General features: G+C 43.0%; 2 protein-coding genes across 6 annotated transcripts in view; one reads left to right on the plus strand and one right to left on the minus strand.

Annotated features, from left to right (window-relative positions):
* The window catches only part of TSPAN3 (tetraspanin 3), a 939,276-nt gene that overhangs the window by 881,149 nt on the left and 41,403 nt on the right, over positions 1 to 16,724 (plus strand). The gene's annotated exons all lie outside the window — the stretch shown is intronic.
* Positions 1 to 16,724, minus strand: part of SH3TC1 (SH3 domain and tetratricopeptide repeats 1) — a 41,766-nt gene that overhangs the window by 11,604 nt on the left and 13,438 nt on the right. For 4 of the 5 annotated variants that reach the window (XM_083698196.1, XM_083698197.1, XM_083698195.1 and 1 more), the window contains exons 2-10: positions 16,164 to 16,422; positions 14,828 to 14,955; positions 12,237 to 12,342; positions 10,503 to 10,643; positions 9,097 to 9,259; positions 8,009 to 8,082; positions 4,908 to 5,112; positions 3,466 to 3,596; positions 2,708 to 2,749 (exon numbers count right to left, since the gene is read on the minus strand). In XM_083698196.1, coding sequence (XP_083554322.1) covers positions 2,708 to 2,749; positions 3,466 to 3,596; positions 4,908 to 5,112; positions 8,009 to 8,082; positions 9,097 to 9,259; positions 10,503 to 10,643; positions 12,237 to 12,342; positions 14,828 to 14,955; positions 16,164 to 16,401 — 1,228 coding nt within the window. In that variant the 5' untranslated portion in view covers positions 16,402 to 16,422. Of the gene's footprint in view, positions 1 to 2,707; positions 2,750 to 3,465; positions 3,597 to 4,907; positions 5,113 to 8,008; positions 8,083 to 9,096; positions 9,260 to 10,502; positions 10,644 to 11,997; positions 12,060 to 12,236; positions 12,343 to 14,827; positions 14,956 to 16,163; positions 16,423 to 16,724 lie in introns of those variants that run through there. The other variant, XM_083698198.1, reaches the window with a different exon arrangement.

Genomic DNA, 16,724 nt, shown 5'->3' on the forward strand with positions numbered 1-16,724 from the left:
CAGAATCTCTCGAATGTGTTAATTGCCAATGGATACCAGCAAAACAGGATTACGAAGCTAATCCAAAAGGAAACACCCCCCAAAAACCAAGACACAGAAGAAAACAATGGCATGGCCCTCCTTCCTTATATCAAGGGCACTACAGATAAAATTAGCAAAATCCTCCATAAACACAATATCAAAACAGCCTTTTGCACCAACCAAAAAATAGCCAATATCCTCAGAAACCCCAAGGATAAAATCCAGTTGGAAAACCAAGGGATCTATGAAATACCCTGCAAAGTCTGCCCAGCCACGTACATTGGACAAACAAACAGACGAATAAATGCACGTATCGCAGAACACAAGAATGCCGTCAAAAAAGAAGAAAAAACTTCCTCTCTTTTCCAACACATGAAAGAAACAGGACACGAAATTAATTTTGCAGATTCCAAATTGCTCTTTAACACGGAACATCACCACAAGAGAATAATCATGGAAGCCATCGAGATAGAGAAACACCCTCACAACATGAACAAGCGTGACGACACATCCCGCTTGCCAGACATCTGGAAATTAGCCCTCCCCACAAAAACTGACACCAGATCCAGAGGCACACAGAACGCCAACACCAATCAACCACACCAGACCCAAACCCAGACCCTCTCCACAGATGAATTACTGACACCATCCAGTAGCCAATCCATGGTGGCACCTCCGGATGCTGCACCCCCCTGCAATCCCTACACAGATCTGGCTGACACAAGCCACAAAACCACAGCTCGCCCCTATACACGAAGCCAAGCCAAAGCACAACTAAGTGCTATACAGCCATCTTCTCAGGAAAACTCTTCACAAAGTTCAAGAGGTCAAGACACAAAGACTTTAGCAACTAATCCACACCTAATGACCCACCTAAGTGGTACTCAGGATATCACTCAAGAAATCACTCAAGGTATCTCTCAAGTAATTAAGGAACAAAAGAAGAAAAGGCACACTAGCCTGGGAACTTCCTCTCTGCCCAGAACATTGGAGGCTAGACACCACACCCCCTCTACAGTATTTATAGGAACTCAAACATTGAGATCCCGCTCTGTTCCAGTAACAAGAAGCCGAAAGCACCAGCCTGAAGATGACGAGTGAGACCTCGTCGAAACGTCGCCTAGACACCCCAACTTTTACACGGGAAGACACCCGAGGACACCAAAACCTGCATATATATATATACATATATATTTCACAAGCAACATCTGATAACATTCTCAGAGCAGAAGACCTGCTTATGGGACATTTATCCTGATTTGTCTGCAGAGAGATTAGACAATTGTCAGGGGCTCAGGAGCAGAGGCACAGGGAAGAGGGGAGATGGAGAGCGAGGGGGAGGAATCCGAGGGGAGCGTAGGAGGGGACAGTGGTCCGAGGGATTCCATGAGCCTCTCCAGCGAATCGGAAGATTCACAAAAGGGGGCGCCAGTGGCCAGGGGCAGGGGGTTCCCAAGGGGAACGCCCCAGGAGCAAGGGGGCAGCAGGGACTCCCAGAGCAGTAGTTGGAAATCAGGACCAGCTTCCCCACCAGAGCAGAGTGGGGGGGAAGAGTCCCAGGTATCGGGGCCAGTGCTTTCCCCACCAGGGAGAGGAGACGAGGCAGAGCTGACCACGCCTCCATCGGAGAGTCAGGCAACGGAGGGGAGGTCAGATCCGGCCAGTGTCACGGAAGAGGGAAGCAGTGATAGAAGCAGTGTAACGGTTAGGAGAAAGGTTACTGGGTTGGCGCAAGAAACAAGTTCAAATGTACAGGAGCGCGGGACAGCAGAGAATGAGGATTGGGAACCGGGTCCTAAAGCCCGCCGGAGGCAGGGGGAGGAGCTAAGCGACTCAGCATCGGAGGAGTCCAGAAAGGGCAATGCCCCGGTGGGCAGGAGGACCCAGAGGAGGAGAGAACAGCGCAGAAGGTGGAACAGGGCTAAGATCTTAAACTGGTGCGGAAGGGGAGGTGATTCAGACGGGACTTCGCCGATTTAAGGTCTAAGATGTAGGGCTGCAAGCTCTGGCGTTGAAATGGAAACTAAACTTCAATAAAGACTTTTGTACATTACATCAACCTGGCGTTGGTCCTCTGTGAGCTGGGACCTAGAGGCAGCTCTGACAACAATGTATGCTCTTTAATGAGCATTCATTCGGATTTCTTTGTGGAGAGACCAGAGGGTGTTGCATACAAGCAAGTGCTAACTCAAACGTCACATTGCATTTCTCTGTCGCTTTCTTTTTTCCAAGAAATCTTATATTTTGGGAAAGTGGCTTGTTGTGTAAGACATTGCAATCAACTGCAATGGCACAACCTGGAATTTGCCACTATGGAACTGAATCCCACCTGAAAATAGCAACAGAAATAATAAGATCAGGTCTGGTCCAAAGCAGCCAGCACCTGCTCAACGAACGGCAAAATCTGCTTTTCAGAGGAAAAAGTAAACTGCATTACATTGTTGATATACATTGATCTCATTGCACAAGAAGAAATATCAAGAACTACAAGAAAAACATTGGACCAAAGTAGGGAAGACAGAGGAAAGAGCGGGACAGGATTTCAGTCAGGGAAAAGGCATCAGGAAAGGATTGAACTGCTCCCTGCAGGGCCTTTTCCACAGTCCAGCGCAGCTGTTTGCACTTTGAAAAGGTTGGGGTGCGGGGAGATGCACGTATTGATAATCCCTCTGCTTTGCCCTTTTACCTCGCTCGGTAGATTTCTCCAATTCAAAATCTTCCTGGCCATCTGATAATAGAAGGAAAAACATTTAAGCGACTCCATTGCTGTAGTTATTGCAGAGAATGGAACTACACAAAATATGCAATGTGAATACAATCCTTTTAATTAAATCCACCTGCTCATTTTCTGGTGTATTAAGCACAACCCTGGATCACAATAGCCCCATTGCATATATTTTGGTAAATAAGAATCTGAAATTTCACAGAATGAAGCCAGTAGAAATTGTGAGTCATTTGTGGTGTGCTGAAGGAACAGGAGCAAGGCAGAATATGAATTCTGAACAACTTGCTCATGATTTCAAGTCTTAACAGCTGCTCTAATGAAAATGAAAACATTGGATTCTGCATGTTGTTTGATGTGATATTTTTGCAAATAGAAGCCACTAGGAAGGCTGAAAGGTTAAAGCCAGGAGACAGCAGTTTTTATATTTAATGAGAATTTCATCCTTATTGTATATTAATTGGCATATGGATGGTTTTTGTCTTTATACTTGGATGTTTTGCGAAAAATAATTTTTTGGGGTTAGCTGTAATAGACTTTAGCTTTCTCCAGAATAACTCAAGTTATTGAATCTGAAAGTTGATACAGTTAAGTTGTTCTGAGCTCAATGAGACTTAAACAATATTACTGGATATTCCACACTGGCATTTTATTGGATATTCCACAGCACAAAATGAAAGGTGTGGACATGCAGATAAGAACACAACACTGGAGTTGCTTACCTAATTGATACAAATTGCAAATGTTATAATGTGATGTTTGTGCTAAGAGATTCACCACATTTTCTTCCAAAAGGGCATTTTCTTCTGCAGAAATAGAATGCTCCTCTTCAAAGAAAGCCAGGCATGGTGGTCTGAAGGAAGAACACGATACAGAGGAGTTAGGACAGAGGTAGGCAACCTAAGGCCCAGGGGCCACAAGCGGCCCACGGGGGTCGTTTAAGCAGCCCCTGAGCCGCCCCGAACAGAAAGGCAGGAAGTGAGCAAACACAACGATGAATTTAGGGTGTTTAAAATGTGAAATTGCACATGCTCAGAGTGTCTTATTTTTGCATGTTAACATGTTAAGGTTGGCAAAAAATAAAAATAAATGGGGGATGGTTTGCTGGGACTTGTGAAACTGTGAAAGATACTACAATACTTATTTTGTGGTTGCTTGTTTCATGTGTTCCTGTGGGAGGCTATTTTGGGAAGGGTGCCTGAGCCCTCAACTACAGTGGTGCCCCGCAAGACGAATGCCTCGCAAAACGAAAAACGCGCAAGACGAAAGGGTTTTTCGGTTTTTGCGTCGCTTCGCAAGACGAATTTCCCTATGGGCTTGCTTCGCAAGACGAAAACGTCTTGCGAGTTTGTTCGCTTTTTTCCTAAAGCCGCTTGAAGAGGCGCAGTTGCGACAGACCGTGCTTCGCAAGATGAAAAACATCGCAAGACAAAAAGACTCGCGGAACGAATTAATTTCGTCTTGCGAGGCACCACTGTACCTTAATCTGTCCTTGGCTATGAACAAGAGGAGGAGTCAAACAAGGGGAACAAACTTATACATTTGGCCTTCAGAAAGTAGAGGCTGTCAGAAAGGAAGAAAGTGAATGGGGCAGAGAGTTGTGCTGGGTCTTGAAGATGCTGTTTCGGCTGTGGAAGCCCTAAGCATGCAACAAGAGCACCAAACCCAAACCCAGGGATAATGATCCTGCGTCTCGCATACTGCACTGCTTTGAGCTAACCTGTCAGTTCTTTGCTAGAAGGCTTCCAGTCTCAACTGCTACTTGGAAATACCTATTATTCCAAAATTCTCTCTAGTTTTCCTCAAGTAAACATACCTAGTGGGCATAAGTAAATCAATAAAAACACTTAACTAACTGAGGTTCTGCCCCCCCCCCCAACATGAAGCCTGCTCCCCACTAACATAAATCCTGGCTACGCCCATGAATGGAAGTCACTTCTAGCCTTTGAGAGCAGTTAAGTATAATTGGAGAACAGAATATTCCTGTGTCTATTACAATATAGTTAGCTAGAGGGCTTTTGAGTTCTATGTTCTAATGCCCAAACTTGGAGTAAAAGATGTGCATTCATGACCTCCGATGCACAGCAGTAGAAACATTCCTAAAAGTGGAATTTGTTGGTGGGTAGAGTAACTGCCTGGCTTTCTGGTCATCCATAGTACTTACTCTGCTGCAGTCGTCTCCAAGTCATCAGGTTTGACATGGCAACTCTGTACAAAACCAACCTGGCCAGTAGGGGCATGTCTTCCCACAAACCACCTCATGCATTTCATAAAGTAGCCAATAATTTCAATTCTGTCTCCTTTCTGGAAGCCAATTTCCTCAGGCACAGCACTTTCGTGGCTAACAATTGCTACAGAAAATCCTGTGGCTAAATAACAAAGAATTGGGAAATACAGTAACTTATTTAAAATAAGGTATCAAGGCAATATGTTGTCAACATCATTACTTTTAGTATTACAAGTCACATGAGAAATAAGAGTAAATAGATTTTGATGTAACAAAGAGGCAAGAGGTGATTTAGTTGGGTTGAGTGGGACTTGCTGCATGCCATAATTTGATGCTACAGGCGACTAATAATAATAATAATAATAATAATAATAATAATAATAATAATTTATTTATACCCTGCCCACCTGGCTGGGTTTCCCCAGCCACTCTAGTATCAGCACAGCCATTCTCAGTTACAGCAAACAGTAGCATTTGCAGGTGGTGAGAAGGGACTCACAGTAATGATAAGTAGGGATCCCCCTGCCCCAATGTGGACTAAAGTAGTTACTCACACCAGCAACAACAGGCCATATATCAGAGATAAAAACACAGAGACCAGACCCTCCAACAAACCCAGAAGTCAACTTTGTTCCCGTATCTACTTAGGCAACACTATTAAAAGACCCCAAAATGTCAGCTAACACACCCAAGATTCATTCACCTGCTCATCTTCCTATATGATCTAAGTGATTTGATTCCCCTCCTCATTCCCAGCAGCACAATGTTCCTGAGCTGTTCTAAGTTAGGTGTTGTTTGGAGATGGCTGGGAGAGAGGAATTGTCTGGTTTTACAGGACATTTGGCACATGCACGCACCCTATTCAGAGAACTAAGAAGCCTCAAATTGTTTTAATTCTACAAATCCTGCAGAATTCTCTTAAATCAGAATTGTGCAAATATATTTTTTTAAAGCCAAGCAAGCTGTGGTTTAATGCTAGAAACTTAGAGCTTGTCCAGACTTCCTTTCATGCCATGTTTCTCGCTTTAAAGTTCCTTGTCTGAGCACTTGTGCCTCCCTGCCCCCCCCATGCTTTCCCTGCGAAAACCCAAGGGCAACCTCCAGAAAATGTCAAATGGCAAACTGCAGAAAACCCAAATTGCCATTTGTTCTGATTCAGCATTAAAGAACAGGTTTTCCTGAGGAGAGTGAGGGATGGGTGATTACGGGGAGGGACAAAACATAAATAAAACAAAAGACAGAGGATATTTTCTCCAGTGATGTGGATAGCAAGCAGGGGAATAACAATTAATATGGAGAGTGAAAAATGGGAGCGTGTGGACCCTCATGTATCAATCAGGCACCAATAATATTGGATCTGAATGACCCATTTGTGAGATTATGTCACCATCTGAATCAGGACACAGCCTAGGACTGGTTAGGGCCAGTTCAGCCTTGAGGCTCACTGTGTGACTTGGACAATAGTACCTCAAAACCTGAGGGTTGCTATGAGAAGAAGTGGAAGGGGGAGAACCAAGCAATGATAGATGACAGACAGACAACAAATCTATATAAATATGCAACACACCAACACAAAGTATGAAACCCCCAATCCAGCTTTGCAGCGTTGACATAGGGCTTCTTCACACTTCCACTTGCCATGCTACTTTCCCCGGGAAAACCTGCAGTTTAGTGCTGAATCGGAACAAACACAACTGGGTTTTCTGTGATTGCTGTTTGTTCTGGTTTATTGCTAAAGAGTGGATTTCCTGGGGGAAAGCAGTGGGGCAAAGGCAAAACCGCCTGGACCCGTGCCTGGGAAGCATGGGACAAGTGGACAAGTCCTCCATGTAAAGGTGGCCTCCTATGATAAACAATGATGCAACATGGCTGGTTGTCCTGGGCAAACTGGTCTCAAAGCATAGGCATTGCCACAAGGTCAAATTCCCAACTTTTTATTTTTTATTTAATCTTTATTGATTTTATGCAATGAATCACAGTTGTAACTCTCCATCAGTAGTGTAAATAAAAGAAGTAAAAAAATGTTGGGAATAAGGTAAAGTTATTCCTGTATTGAGACTTCCCTCATTCTCTACATTTCTATATCAACTGCATGTTAAACAGCATCTATTTTGCAGTTATCCAATACGTCCAAGAATCGTATCACATTGCAAGAGTCATTCAAAGCCTGTCAAAGATTTTACATGTTTACAGTGATCTTTTAAATATCGTCTGTATTTATCCCATTCTCTGTTAAATTGTTGATCTTCTTGATTCCTAACTTTTCCTGTCAATCTTGCCATCTCAGCATACTCAGATAATTTTGTCTGCCATTCCATTTTTGTCAGTATAAATTCCCAGCTTACCAGCGAGCCCAGTTTGCAGCAGCACACAGTGCCAGGAGGGAGCACAGTCTTTCCCCCTATGGTTTGCCTGGCTGTGGGGAAGGGGCTTCCCAAACCAGGGAACCAATCAGAGACCGGGCTCTGGCTTCTCTGGGCAGCGCCTGGGAGTGGAGCTGACTGAGACTTCCTTGGTCAGTCTGCTCCCAGGGCAGAAAAGGAAGCCCACGCCTGCTCTCCCCACCCACCGCTTTCTTCTGCAGTATAGTCTCCTTTTACAGGGGAATCCCACCTCCAGCATTGCTATGGACACAGTTGGTTGCTGATTCTCAAGGCCTGAGAGAATTTTTTTTACCAGCAGACGGATTGGTTAGGGTTCTGTGGGGATTTTGCCTACCTCATAAAGGTAAAGGGACCCCTGACCATTAGGTCCAGTCGTGGCTGACTCTGGGGTTGCGGCGCTCATCTTGCTTTACTGGCCAAGGGAGCCAGTGTACAGCTTCTGGGTCATGTAACCAGCATGACTAAGCCGCTTCTGGCGAACCAGAGCAGCGCACGGAAACGCCGTTTACCTTCCTGCCAGAGCGGGACCTATTTATCTACTTGCACTTTGATGTGCTTTTGAACTGCAAGGCACAAAATGGAGTTTTCTCATTTCCGTTCTTGTCACAACTCTTCAGAACTATTACAACATCTGTCTTAATAGCAGTTACTTACCTATTTGATCTGTGGCTGCAGGTTCATTTCTTACAGCAAAATCAGCAGAGTCTGTGTTTTCTTTCAGAAACCATCTAGCATGGGAAAGGTTCAAGGAAATTAGTTTGGCCTGCAATTTTAACCTCAGGTCAATTTCAACACTCATTTGGTTATAAGAAAGGGAAACTGCACCAAAGGCAGAAATGTAGAGAAAGGATGGAGCATATTAATAGAGTTTCCTGGTGATGCAAAACACCACTCTTCAAGGCACACTTAACTCTGCTGGATTGTGGCTGCTTATATATATTATCTAACTGCTGTTGCTAAATTTAGATTTGCAAGAGAGCTATGTTAAAATATTCACTGTGAAATGTTACACTTAGTTTTTAGCATATAAAGCTGATAACCTAAAGCCCTACGCACTATTCTATATAGCAATGTTTATTCCAAATGGAAAATGGCAGAGCTTTCAAGACCGCTCATTTCATCATCGGAAGCCATCAATTAAAAAAGCAAAGCAACATCAGGGCTATGCAAAACAATTCCCTGTTGCATTCAGTGAATTATTGAGATGGCATTTGGAACATGCCTGCGAGCCATGCTTGTCTGCAGTGAGTGACCACACATGGAAGGCTGTGCAATTCTGCCCTCTTCATGCTGCTGCTGCATGCATGGCCAACAGTCATGTGTCAACATGGAAGGGCCCACGTGATCCTACTGCTGCCCTCAAACATTCATTGAACAAATCCAGGGCGTCTGTGTCTTCTGAACACCACTGCTGTTGCACACTCTTTTCATATGTTTGTTTTGTATGGTAAGCTGGCCAATCTTTTTCTTTTTCTTTTTCTAGACAAATGGCTATATTTTGTGTGCAGGTTGGATATGGCATACGTTCAAGGAGATAACAATTCTTGCCATGCATAGAAAATGCTGTCATTTTCACTAGACATCAAAACATTTAAATATTAATCCTCCTCCATCTGCTGTAAAACTGGGGGAAATTATGAAGAAATGAGCATGTACTTTTATTACAGAACAGTCATTTGGTGTATATTTGCAAATACATGTGCACACACAGGTGGAACCGAAAGTTAAGTTGAGAGACCTACTGATGGAACGGGATCAGGGGCTCTGGCAAGCCCTTAGCCAGGCTTCCCCCCATTTCTTCAGGAGCTTTCTCAGTAGCGGACCAATTCAGCTGGTGAATTCCGACTCCAGCGTCTGCAGCTCTTCTCTCACTTACGTTTTCATTATGATATACAAAGAAGGTACCTTAAGAAAAAAGCTGTATTTGAAAACATATCAAGTATTTTTGCAGTCATTTTAACATGAGCGACATAAAATGAACCCCAAATGAGCCAACCCAGACCCTGTGGGAGGGGTGTTTCTCTCTCTGAAACATGAAGTACACTCTTGACCATTGTCTTTTCTTTTATGTTTGATGCTGTTAAATCAAATAAGGGGTGGTGGTGAAGGTATTATGGTCATATTTGCAGGGGGTTGGACTAGATGACCTTTGGTGGATCCCTTCCAACTCTACAATTCTATGATTCTGTGGTTCTATGGGTTGTTCGGTTTTTGGTGTGTGGGGTGTGTGATCCTGATGTATATATTGTGCTCTAGAAGGCTTAGTTTGGTCAGAATCAAGTATATGCTTCCAGAGTTAATGCTAAATACATTAAAGGTAAAGGGCCCCCTGACAGTTAGGTCCAGTCGTGGCCGACTCTGGGGTTGCGGCACTCATCTCCCTCTACTGCCCAAGGCAGCTGGCGTACAGCTTCCGGGTCATGTGGCCAGCAGGACTAAGCTGCTTCTGGCAAACCAGAGCAGTGCACGGAAACGCCGTTTACCTTCCCACCGGATTGGTACCTATTTATCTACTTGCACTTTGACGTGCTTTCGAACTGCTAGGTGGGCAGGAGCAGGGACCGAGCAACGGGAGCTCACCCCATTGCGGGTCGAACCGCCGACCTTCTGATCGGCAAGTCCTAGGCTCTGTGGTTTAACCCACAGCGCCACGTGCGTAAATACATTACTTCTGGGTAAATGAGCCACCATAGCCACTAGAGGGCCGTGAAAATTGTATCCAGGCTCTTTAGACTCATCTGTTGTTGTTTAGTCGTGTCCGACTCTTCGTGACCCCATGGACCAGAGCACGCCAGGCACTCCTGTCTTCCACTACTCATGTACTATCTGAAACCAATGGGGTGCACTGGTTGCCGGATGTGAAATATATTGGCATTATTTTTAGCTCTCCCACCCAACTATCAAGTCCTGGGCAAACAGGGGTTTCAGGAAAATCAGGGAGGGAAATGTTTTCCCCCTTTTCCCACTAACTCCCTTGCCCCGAAGAGTTGGACCCCTGGCTAGAAGCTCCTCCTTCTGCTGAGAGGGGCCCCCACACCGCAGCATTTTGTAATATGGAATAGTCACCATTTGTTCCCAAAGATCATCATTTAATTTAACTCCATGAATATTTAGTATTTCCAGACAATTACTAATACAAACTCAGTACCTTCTTGAATTAATAGGCCTCTGTATATAATACCAAGACATTCCTCATCAAGACTAACATCAATTCCAACTGATTCCTCTGATGAAGAGAGCCAGAAATAATCATCTAGCAACAGATTCTCCATACAATGATTTAAAAAACCTGCCGAAGAAATTTTTCAGTGTAAGTGGGTTTTTTTTTTAAAGTCCCTTTTTCATAAAGCCGGTAATAGCAGAAACAGGGGCAGGTAACAAGGTGTAGCTGACCTGTGAGTAGTTCCAAGATCACTGTTTTAGATTGCTGGTTTTTTTATTGAAATGCATCTTATCATTTTGTAACAGTTTTATGTGAACTGTCCTGCAAGATCTTTGCCTTAAAAGGTGGCCTAGAAATAAAATACCCTGGCCAGGGCATGTTTTCGCTGGGAATAAGATTGATAATGTTTTTTTCTAATCTGCACACTGTTTGTGTCTGCTATAACCTTTTGGAAGCAAAGACAGCAAAGGTTATTTGAACCCATTTCATCCATAAACTACTAATTCTGCCCACCCTCAATGATATGAACCCTTTAGGGGGCTGATTTTGAAAACTAGGGCAAGAAGGCTGTGCATGTAACCTACTTTTTATGCATTTCTGAATTCAGTTCATTTGTCGTAACAGAGATGAAAGAAACTTTTTGCAACTAAAGAAAAAGGACTTGAAAGCAAGCGTGAAGAATAAAAACTCTATGCTCTATGCTCTGGTAACCTCAAAGTTAGATTACTGCAGCATGTTATATGTAGGGCTGCCTCTGCAGATGGTTCAGAAACTTCAGCTGGTGCAGAATTTGGCAGCCAGATTGATTACTGGGGCAAAATGGTTCAGGCACATTACACCGATCCTGGCTGGACTACAGTAGCTGACAATTAGTTTTTGGGCCCAATTCAAAGTGCTGGTTCTGACCTATAAAGGCTTAAAATGGCTCAGGACCACAATACCTCAAGGTATATGCCTCTTTCCATATGAATCTATCCGGACCCTGAGATCATCATCTGAGACCCTCCTTCATGTGCTTCCTCCACGAGAGGTCTGGAGGGTGGCAGGGCCTTCTCTGCAGTGGCTCCCTGTCTGTGGAATGCTCTCCCCAGTGAAGTTCACCTGGCGCCTTCATTATACACCTTTAGGCACCAGGCAATAATGTTCCTCTTCAATCAGGCCTTTGGCTTATTAACACCCGGTGCCCTATTAAATGTGTTGTTGGATGGGGGACTGTTAGTTTGTTTTTTGTTCTTACTTTTATTATGTACTTTGTGCTTTTTATTTTGTAATTTTATGTTGTGAACCACCCTGAGATCTACAGATGAAGGGCAGGGTATAATAAAATAAAATAAATAAAATATCATTGTCATCGTCATCATAGTGCATCAGTTATGTACTTTTAGTTTATGACACCCATCTTCAGCCAAACAGAAATGGAGAGTTTACAGCCCTCAGTTTTATCTAGTGGAAGCTATGCTGATAAATATTTCATCCTTACAAGTGGTTTCACTTTGAGTAATGAGTAAAGATGTTGAAAACCCTTCCGTTTTCAAGCCCTTTGGTACCTGTAAAAATCCAACAGCATGTTTCCAAAAAAGAAAGCAGAAAAAATAGCAAGCATTGAAAAAAGCTGGTTTATATTTCTTACTATGAAGAAATGTACTGTGAGGACTTATATTTACAATAGCAACAATCACAAAAAAAATCTTAACTTTCCTATAGGCAGAAGTGCTTTACCAAGGGAATAATAAGTTACAAACTTCCAGATTTCTTCAAAGGTCCAAAATGTCACCACTATTAGTTGGTCTTCACTGTGAATGGACAGCAGCCTGGCAGACAACTCCTAAGAAAGGCAAAAACACCCATGTGTTGCTGATTGCTGCTTTTGACTAAATTTATATCCTGTCCTTCCTCCCAAGGGAGCCTAGCGCAGCGAACAAGTGATGAAACAATACAAATTCTGTGAAACATCTTTAAAATATAGATATATATTTAAAAACAGTTCCAATACAGATGAAGACAATACATATATGTGAGTCCTATGGAAGGAACCAGTTAAATCATATTTGAGCTAAAAGAGAAAAAACCACGGTGGAAATAATTAAACCACAAGTTTGCCCCAAGAGAAACAGACCTACGGAAGCTACATTAGTGATTGGAGTGAGAAAGAGCAACCCAGCTGCACCGAGTAAAGCAAAAAAGCATACATGTATTTTGCAACTAGGGCTTTTTTCCTAGAAAAAGAGGTGCCAGAACTCGGTTCTGGTGAATTCCATCTGGAAAGAAAAGCCCTGCATGTGTTAATAGGAATGTAAGTTGAGTGGTCAATGTACACAACTGGCCATTGTGCAGAGTCACCAGGTTTCAGAGAAGGTGCACATAATCCTGCGAGTTTATCTTTGAGATCACCTTATGCCATATCTGCCACCAGACCATTTCGATTTGCGGAACTGGCACTGCTACAGGTGCCACATAATAATTGTTCAGTGTTCGAAAGAAATCAATCTTTTAGCGTGGCAGCATTCACAATTTGAGACACCCTGCCTACTGACATCAGGCGAGCACCTTCACTGGACTTTTCTCAGTGCCTACTAAAAACATTTTTGTTTAGACAAAGCCTAACCAGATATGCAGAATGTTCACATATGTTCTAATCCATTTTTAGCTTATTGCTGTTTTAATTAATTTAATCTGAACATTTTAAATAATTTTTAACTTTTTTTTTACTGATCATTGTATTGTTTTGTAAATTGCTTTGAGATTTTTGTTATTTTTTATTTTATAATCAAGTGGTATATAAATTGTATGAAACAAACAAACCTTTCATGAAGAGAGAATTGCATATTCCCAGTCAACATACATAATTTCCAACAGGTCTTGGGAAATGAGCATATATTTACTGAGTTTTATACATTCTCCAGATATGATGCATAATCTCCAAAGGGAATAAAAATAAAAATAAATAAAATATTGTCCGGTAGCCCCTTATAAACTAAGGTGCAACTGGACCATTTTTTATTATTTTTATTTTTATTTCAACTGCGTCAGACCAACATGGCTACCCACCTGAATCTAGAATCTCCAAAGAGGTTTGGGCATGTGTCAATTGCATTTGGTACATTTGCTGGGTAATATGCACATTATCTGGTTAGTATGCAGAGTCTCCAAGAAGCATGCCATTTTCTATTTCTTGTTCAGAAGTGTGCAATCTGCACTCCCTGGACTGCTTCAGTGCCAATCTATAATCTTACATGGGCCACAACATACCCAGCCAAGCTGCAGGAAAAAGAAGTGGGGGCCCTCTAGATAAATCCTAAATTTTGTCTGCAGTACAGGTCCCTTCTCACCAACCTGACCTGGATGCTCCACTCAGCTGAGCAGCACAAGGGGCAGTGAAGAGGAAGGAAAGTTTTAACCAGCAGAGGCAAAGAAGACTGGACTTGGACTAATCTTTCAGCAGTGGACTGAGTCAGAAATGGCAGTGGGAAGGATTAGCGGTACTTTACACCCTTTCTCTCCCAGACCTCTTGCCTGGTTAAATATCCCTTCCCCTGCATTTCCCCATGATAACTGGGCCCCTTGCTACTATTAAACTTTTTCCTAAACTTAATAGCAGCGGTGGTGGGGATGCATCAGAATGGTGGCAGGGGGAGGGAAGGTTTAAACTTTCCTTTCCCTGCAATTCCCCTTGTGTGGCTCAGCTGACTGGGGAGCAGCTGAGAGTGGGGGGGGGGAGAGAGCAGGACTGCGGGGGTGGGGTGGGGAGGAGCTAATCTTCATCCAGAGAAGACCTTCCTGTTGCTCTTCTGATCAGACCGCACATCGCAATAATCCTTCTTGGGTTGAATTGTGAGGAAAGTGGGGTGAGTGTGGAAACGCCTCCTGGGAAGCAAAGTGGGCGGAAAGAGATTCATATCTGTGCCAGGCGCCTGAAAGCAGCAAGTGATCCTGTGAATAACCCTCCTCTCAGGCCATTTAGGGCTTTCAAAGATGAATACTATAACTGGCCTGAGAATACAGCAGGTGCTGTTATTTCAGCTTTATAGCCTTCTAAGCGTTGGCAGCCAAGTTGACAGCTTTGCTTTATCATAAAGCATCAAGAAATAAGGTTGACTTATTTTAGCTACAGAGCTAAAATTATTGCCCCCTTAAGTTGTGACCATTTTGTGCTTTGCAGGTAACAGAGACAGGGATGCCCAGCCATATTTTCTACACGAAGGATAGCAGGCTGTGCAAAAACAATTCCCATGGCTTATTATAGATCCTGGAAGCTTAATTTTGTGGCACTGAAGGCAATTGTGGATAATAACTGGTTGTAAATGACTTACACAGAAAACTGCCCTGGCTTTTTTGTCATCGTTTTCCAGAAGACGAAGTCGTCCTCTCAGATAACCCTGCAGCTGAGAGTCAGGAAGCCCAGTCTTACATCTTACCATGGTTATCTTCAGGGGTAAATCTGAAAATATGTGTTTGGTAGACTGTGAATATGAACATATGATTAACCTAATTTATACTGAAGTCAGATTACTTCATCTAGCTGAGAACTGTCTACTTTGATTGGCAGTGGCCTGCAGATGCCTCTTCCTTTTGCAAAAGGATATGTGAATATTTGCAGTATTTCACTTTTTTATTATGAAAGACAAGGAATAAAGAATATACTATATATACTAAATATAAATAAATAAATTCAGTAAAAATTAGAATACCAACAGTAGTACAGTTCTATGCATATTAACTCAGAAGTAAGTATCGCTATGGAACTTAAAAAGGTAAAGGTACCCCTGCCCGTACGGGCCATTTGTGTCCAACTCTAGGGTTGTGCGCCCATCTCACTTAAGAGGCCGGGGGCCAGCGCTGTCCGGAGACACTTCCGGGTCACGTGGCCAGCGTGACGAAGCTGCATCTGGCGAGCCAGCACTAGCGCAGCACACGGAAACGCCGTTTACCTTCCCGCTATAAAGCGGTACCTATTTATCTACTTGCACTTAAGGGTGCTTTCGAACTGCTAGGTGGGCAGGAGCTGGGACCGAAAGATGGGCTATCGGCAAGCCCTAGGCGCTGAGGTTTTACCCACAGCGCCACCTGCGTCCCTTACTATGGAACTTACTTCCAAGTAATTGTACCCATCTAAAACATCAGAAATGTCAAAAAGATATTTTCATCATGTATAGCAGAAATATTCCATTGTTAAAAATGTGTTGAATAATATTATGAGCAGAAACACTGGGAATTTAAGTAATGAAGCATGCAGAGTAATCTCCTGAACCACGGCCAGTTGAATGCAAGCTGAATGCATTCATGAATGCAAATTATCCCCTTACTTAACAGAACTTCAATTGAGACACTCCTTTTTCTAAGAACAAAACCAAATAAATAATACAACGTTACCCCTGTGATTTTCCCTTTTAGACTGCAATGCTACCATAATTGACATAGTTTCACTGGCAACATATGAGTATTGAAGCAGATTGAACTATTCTTCTTCTTCAGGTATCTGAAGAAGTGTGCATGCACACAAAAGCTCATACCAGTAACAAACTTAGTTGGTCTCTAAGGTGCTACCAGATTTTTTTTAAAAAAAATTATTATTGTTGTTGTTGCTGTTATTATATGTTTGAGGGTTGAGGAGAGGCGAAACAACTGGAGGACGTTAACAGGCCTTACCTTTTTGCTGCTGCTGCTGCTGCTGCAATGCAATACTCTCATTCACATTGGACAAAGGCACAAGCTTGCAAGGAGAGGTGCTCTCTCCCAGTGGCTCGGCGTTCTCTTCCCAGCTGGTTATCTGCTTGGGTTGCAGGTGTGAGGGAGAGATGCAAGGATTCTTTCCCTCTGTGACAGCATCATACTCGGAAACAGATGTGCCAAACTGTTCTTCTCCTGTTGCTACTGAGGACTCCATCTTTTTCAGGTACTACCAGCTCTATAAAAAACAAATTACCACACAAACTCTGTTGGTGTCGCTGACGTGATATAGTATTGTGGCTATGAGACTGAGCTACCACTTCCACTCAAGAACTCAAGAAAATGTCTCTCATGAGAAAAAGAATTTGTTTCTAGATAACAGTCACAGCTGCAGAAGTCCAAGACTATATTTTTTAAGCAGGCTATATTAAGGTGGATTGAGTGGCTAATAATAACAATAACATTAAAAGCATCTAATATGGTGAAGGTACCTTTGGATCAATCAGTGACTGTTGGTATCGTTCAGCAATTGATGGCTGA

Source organism: Podarcis gaigeae, assembly GCF_964106915.1.
Source record: "Podarcis gaigeae genome assembly, chromosome: 9".
NCBI lineage: Eukaryota > Metazoa > Chordata > Lepidosauria > Squamata > Lacertidae > Podarcis > Podarcis gaigeae.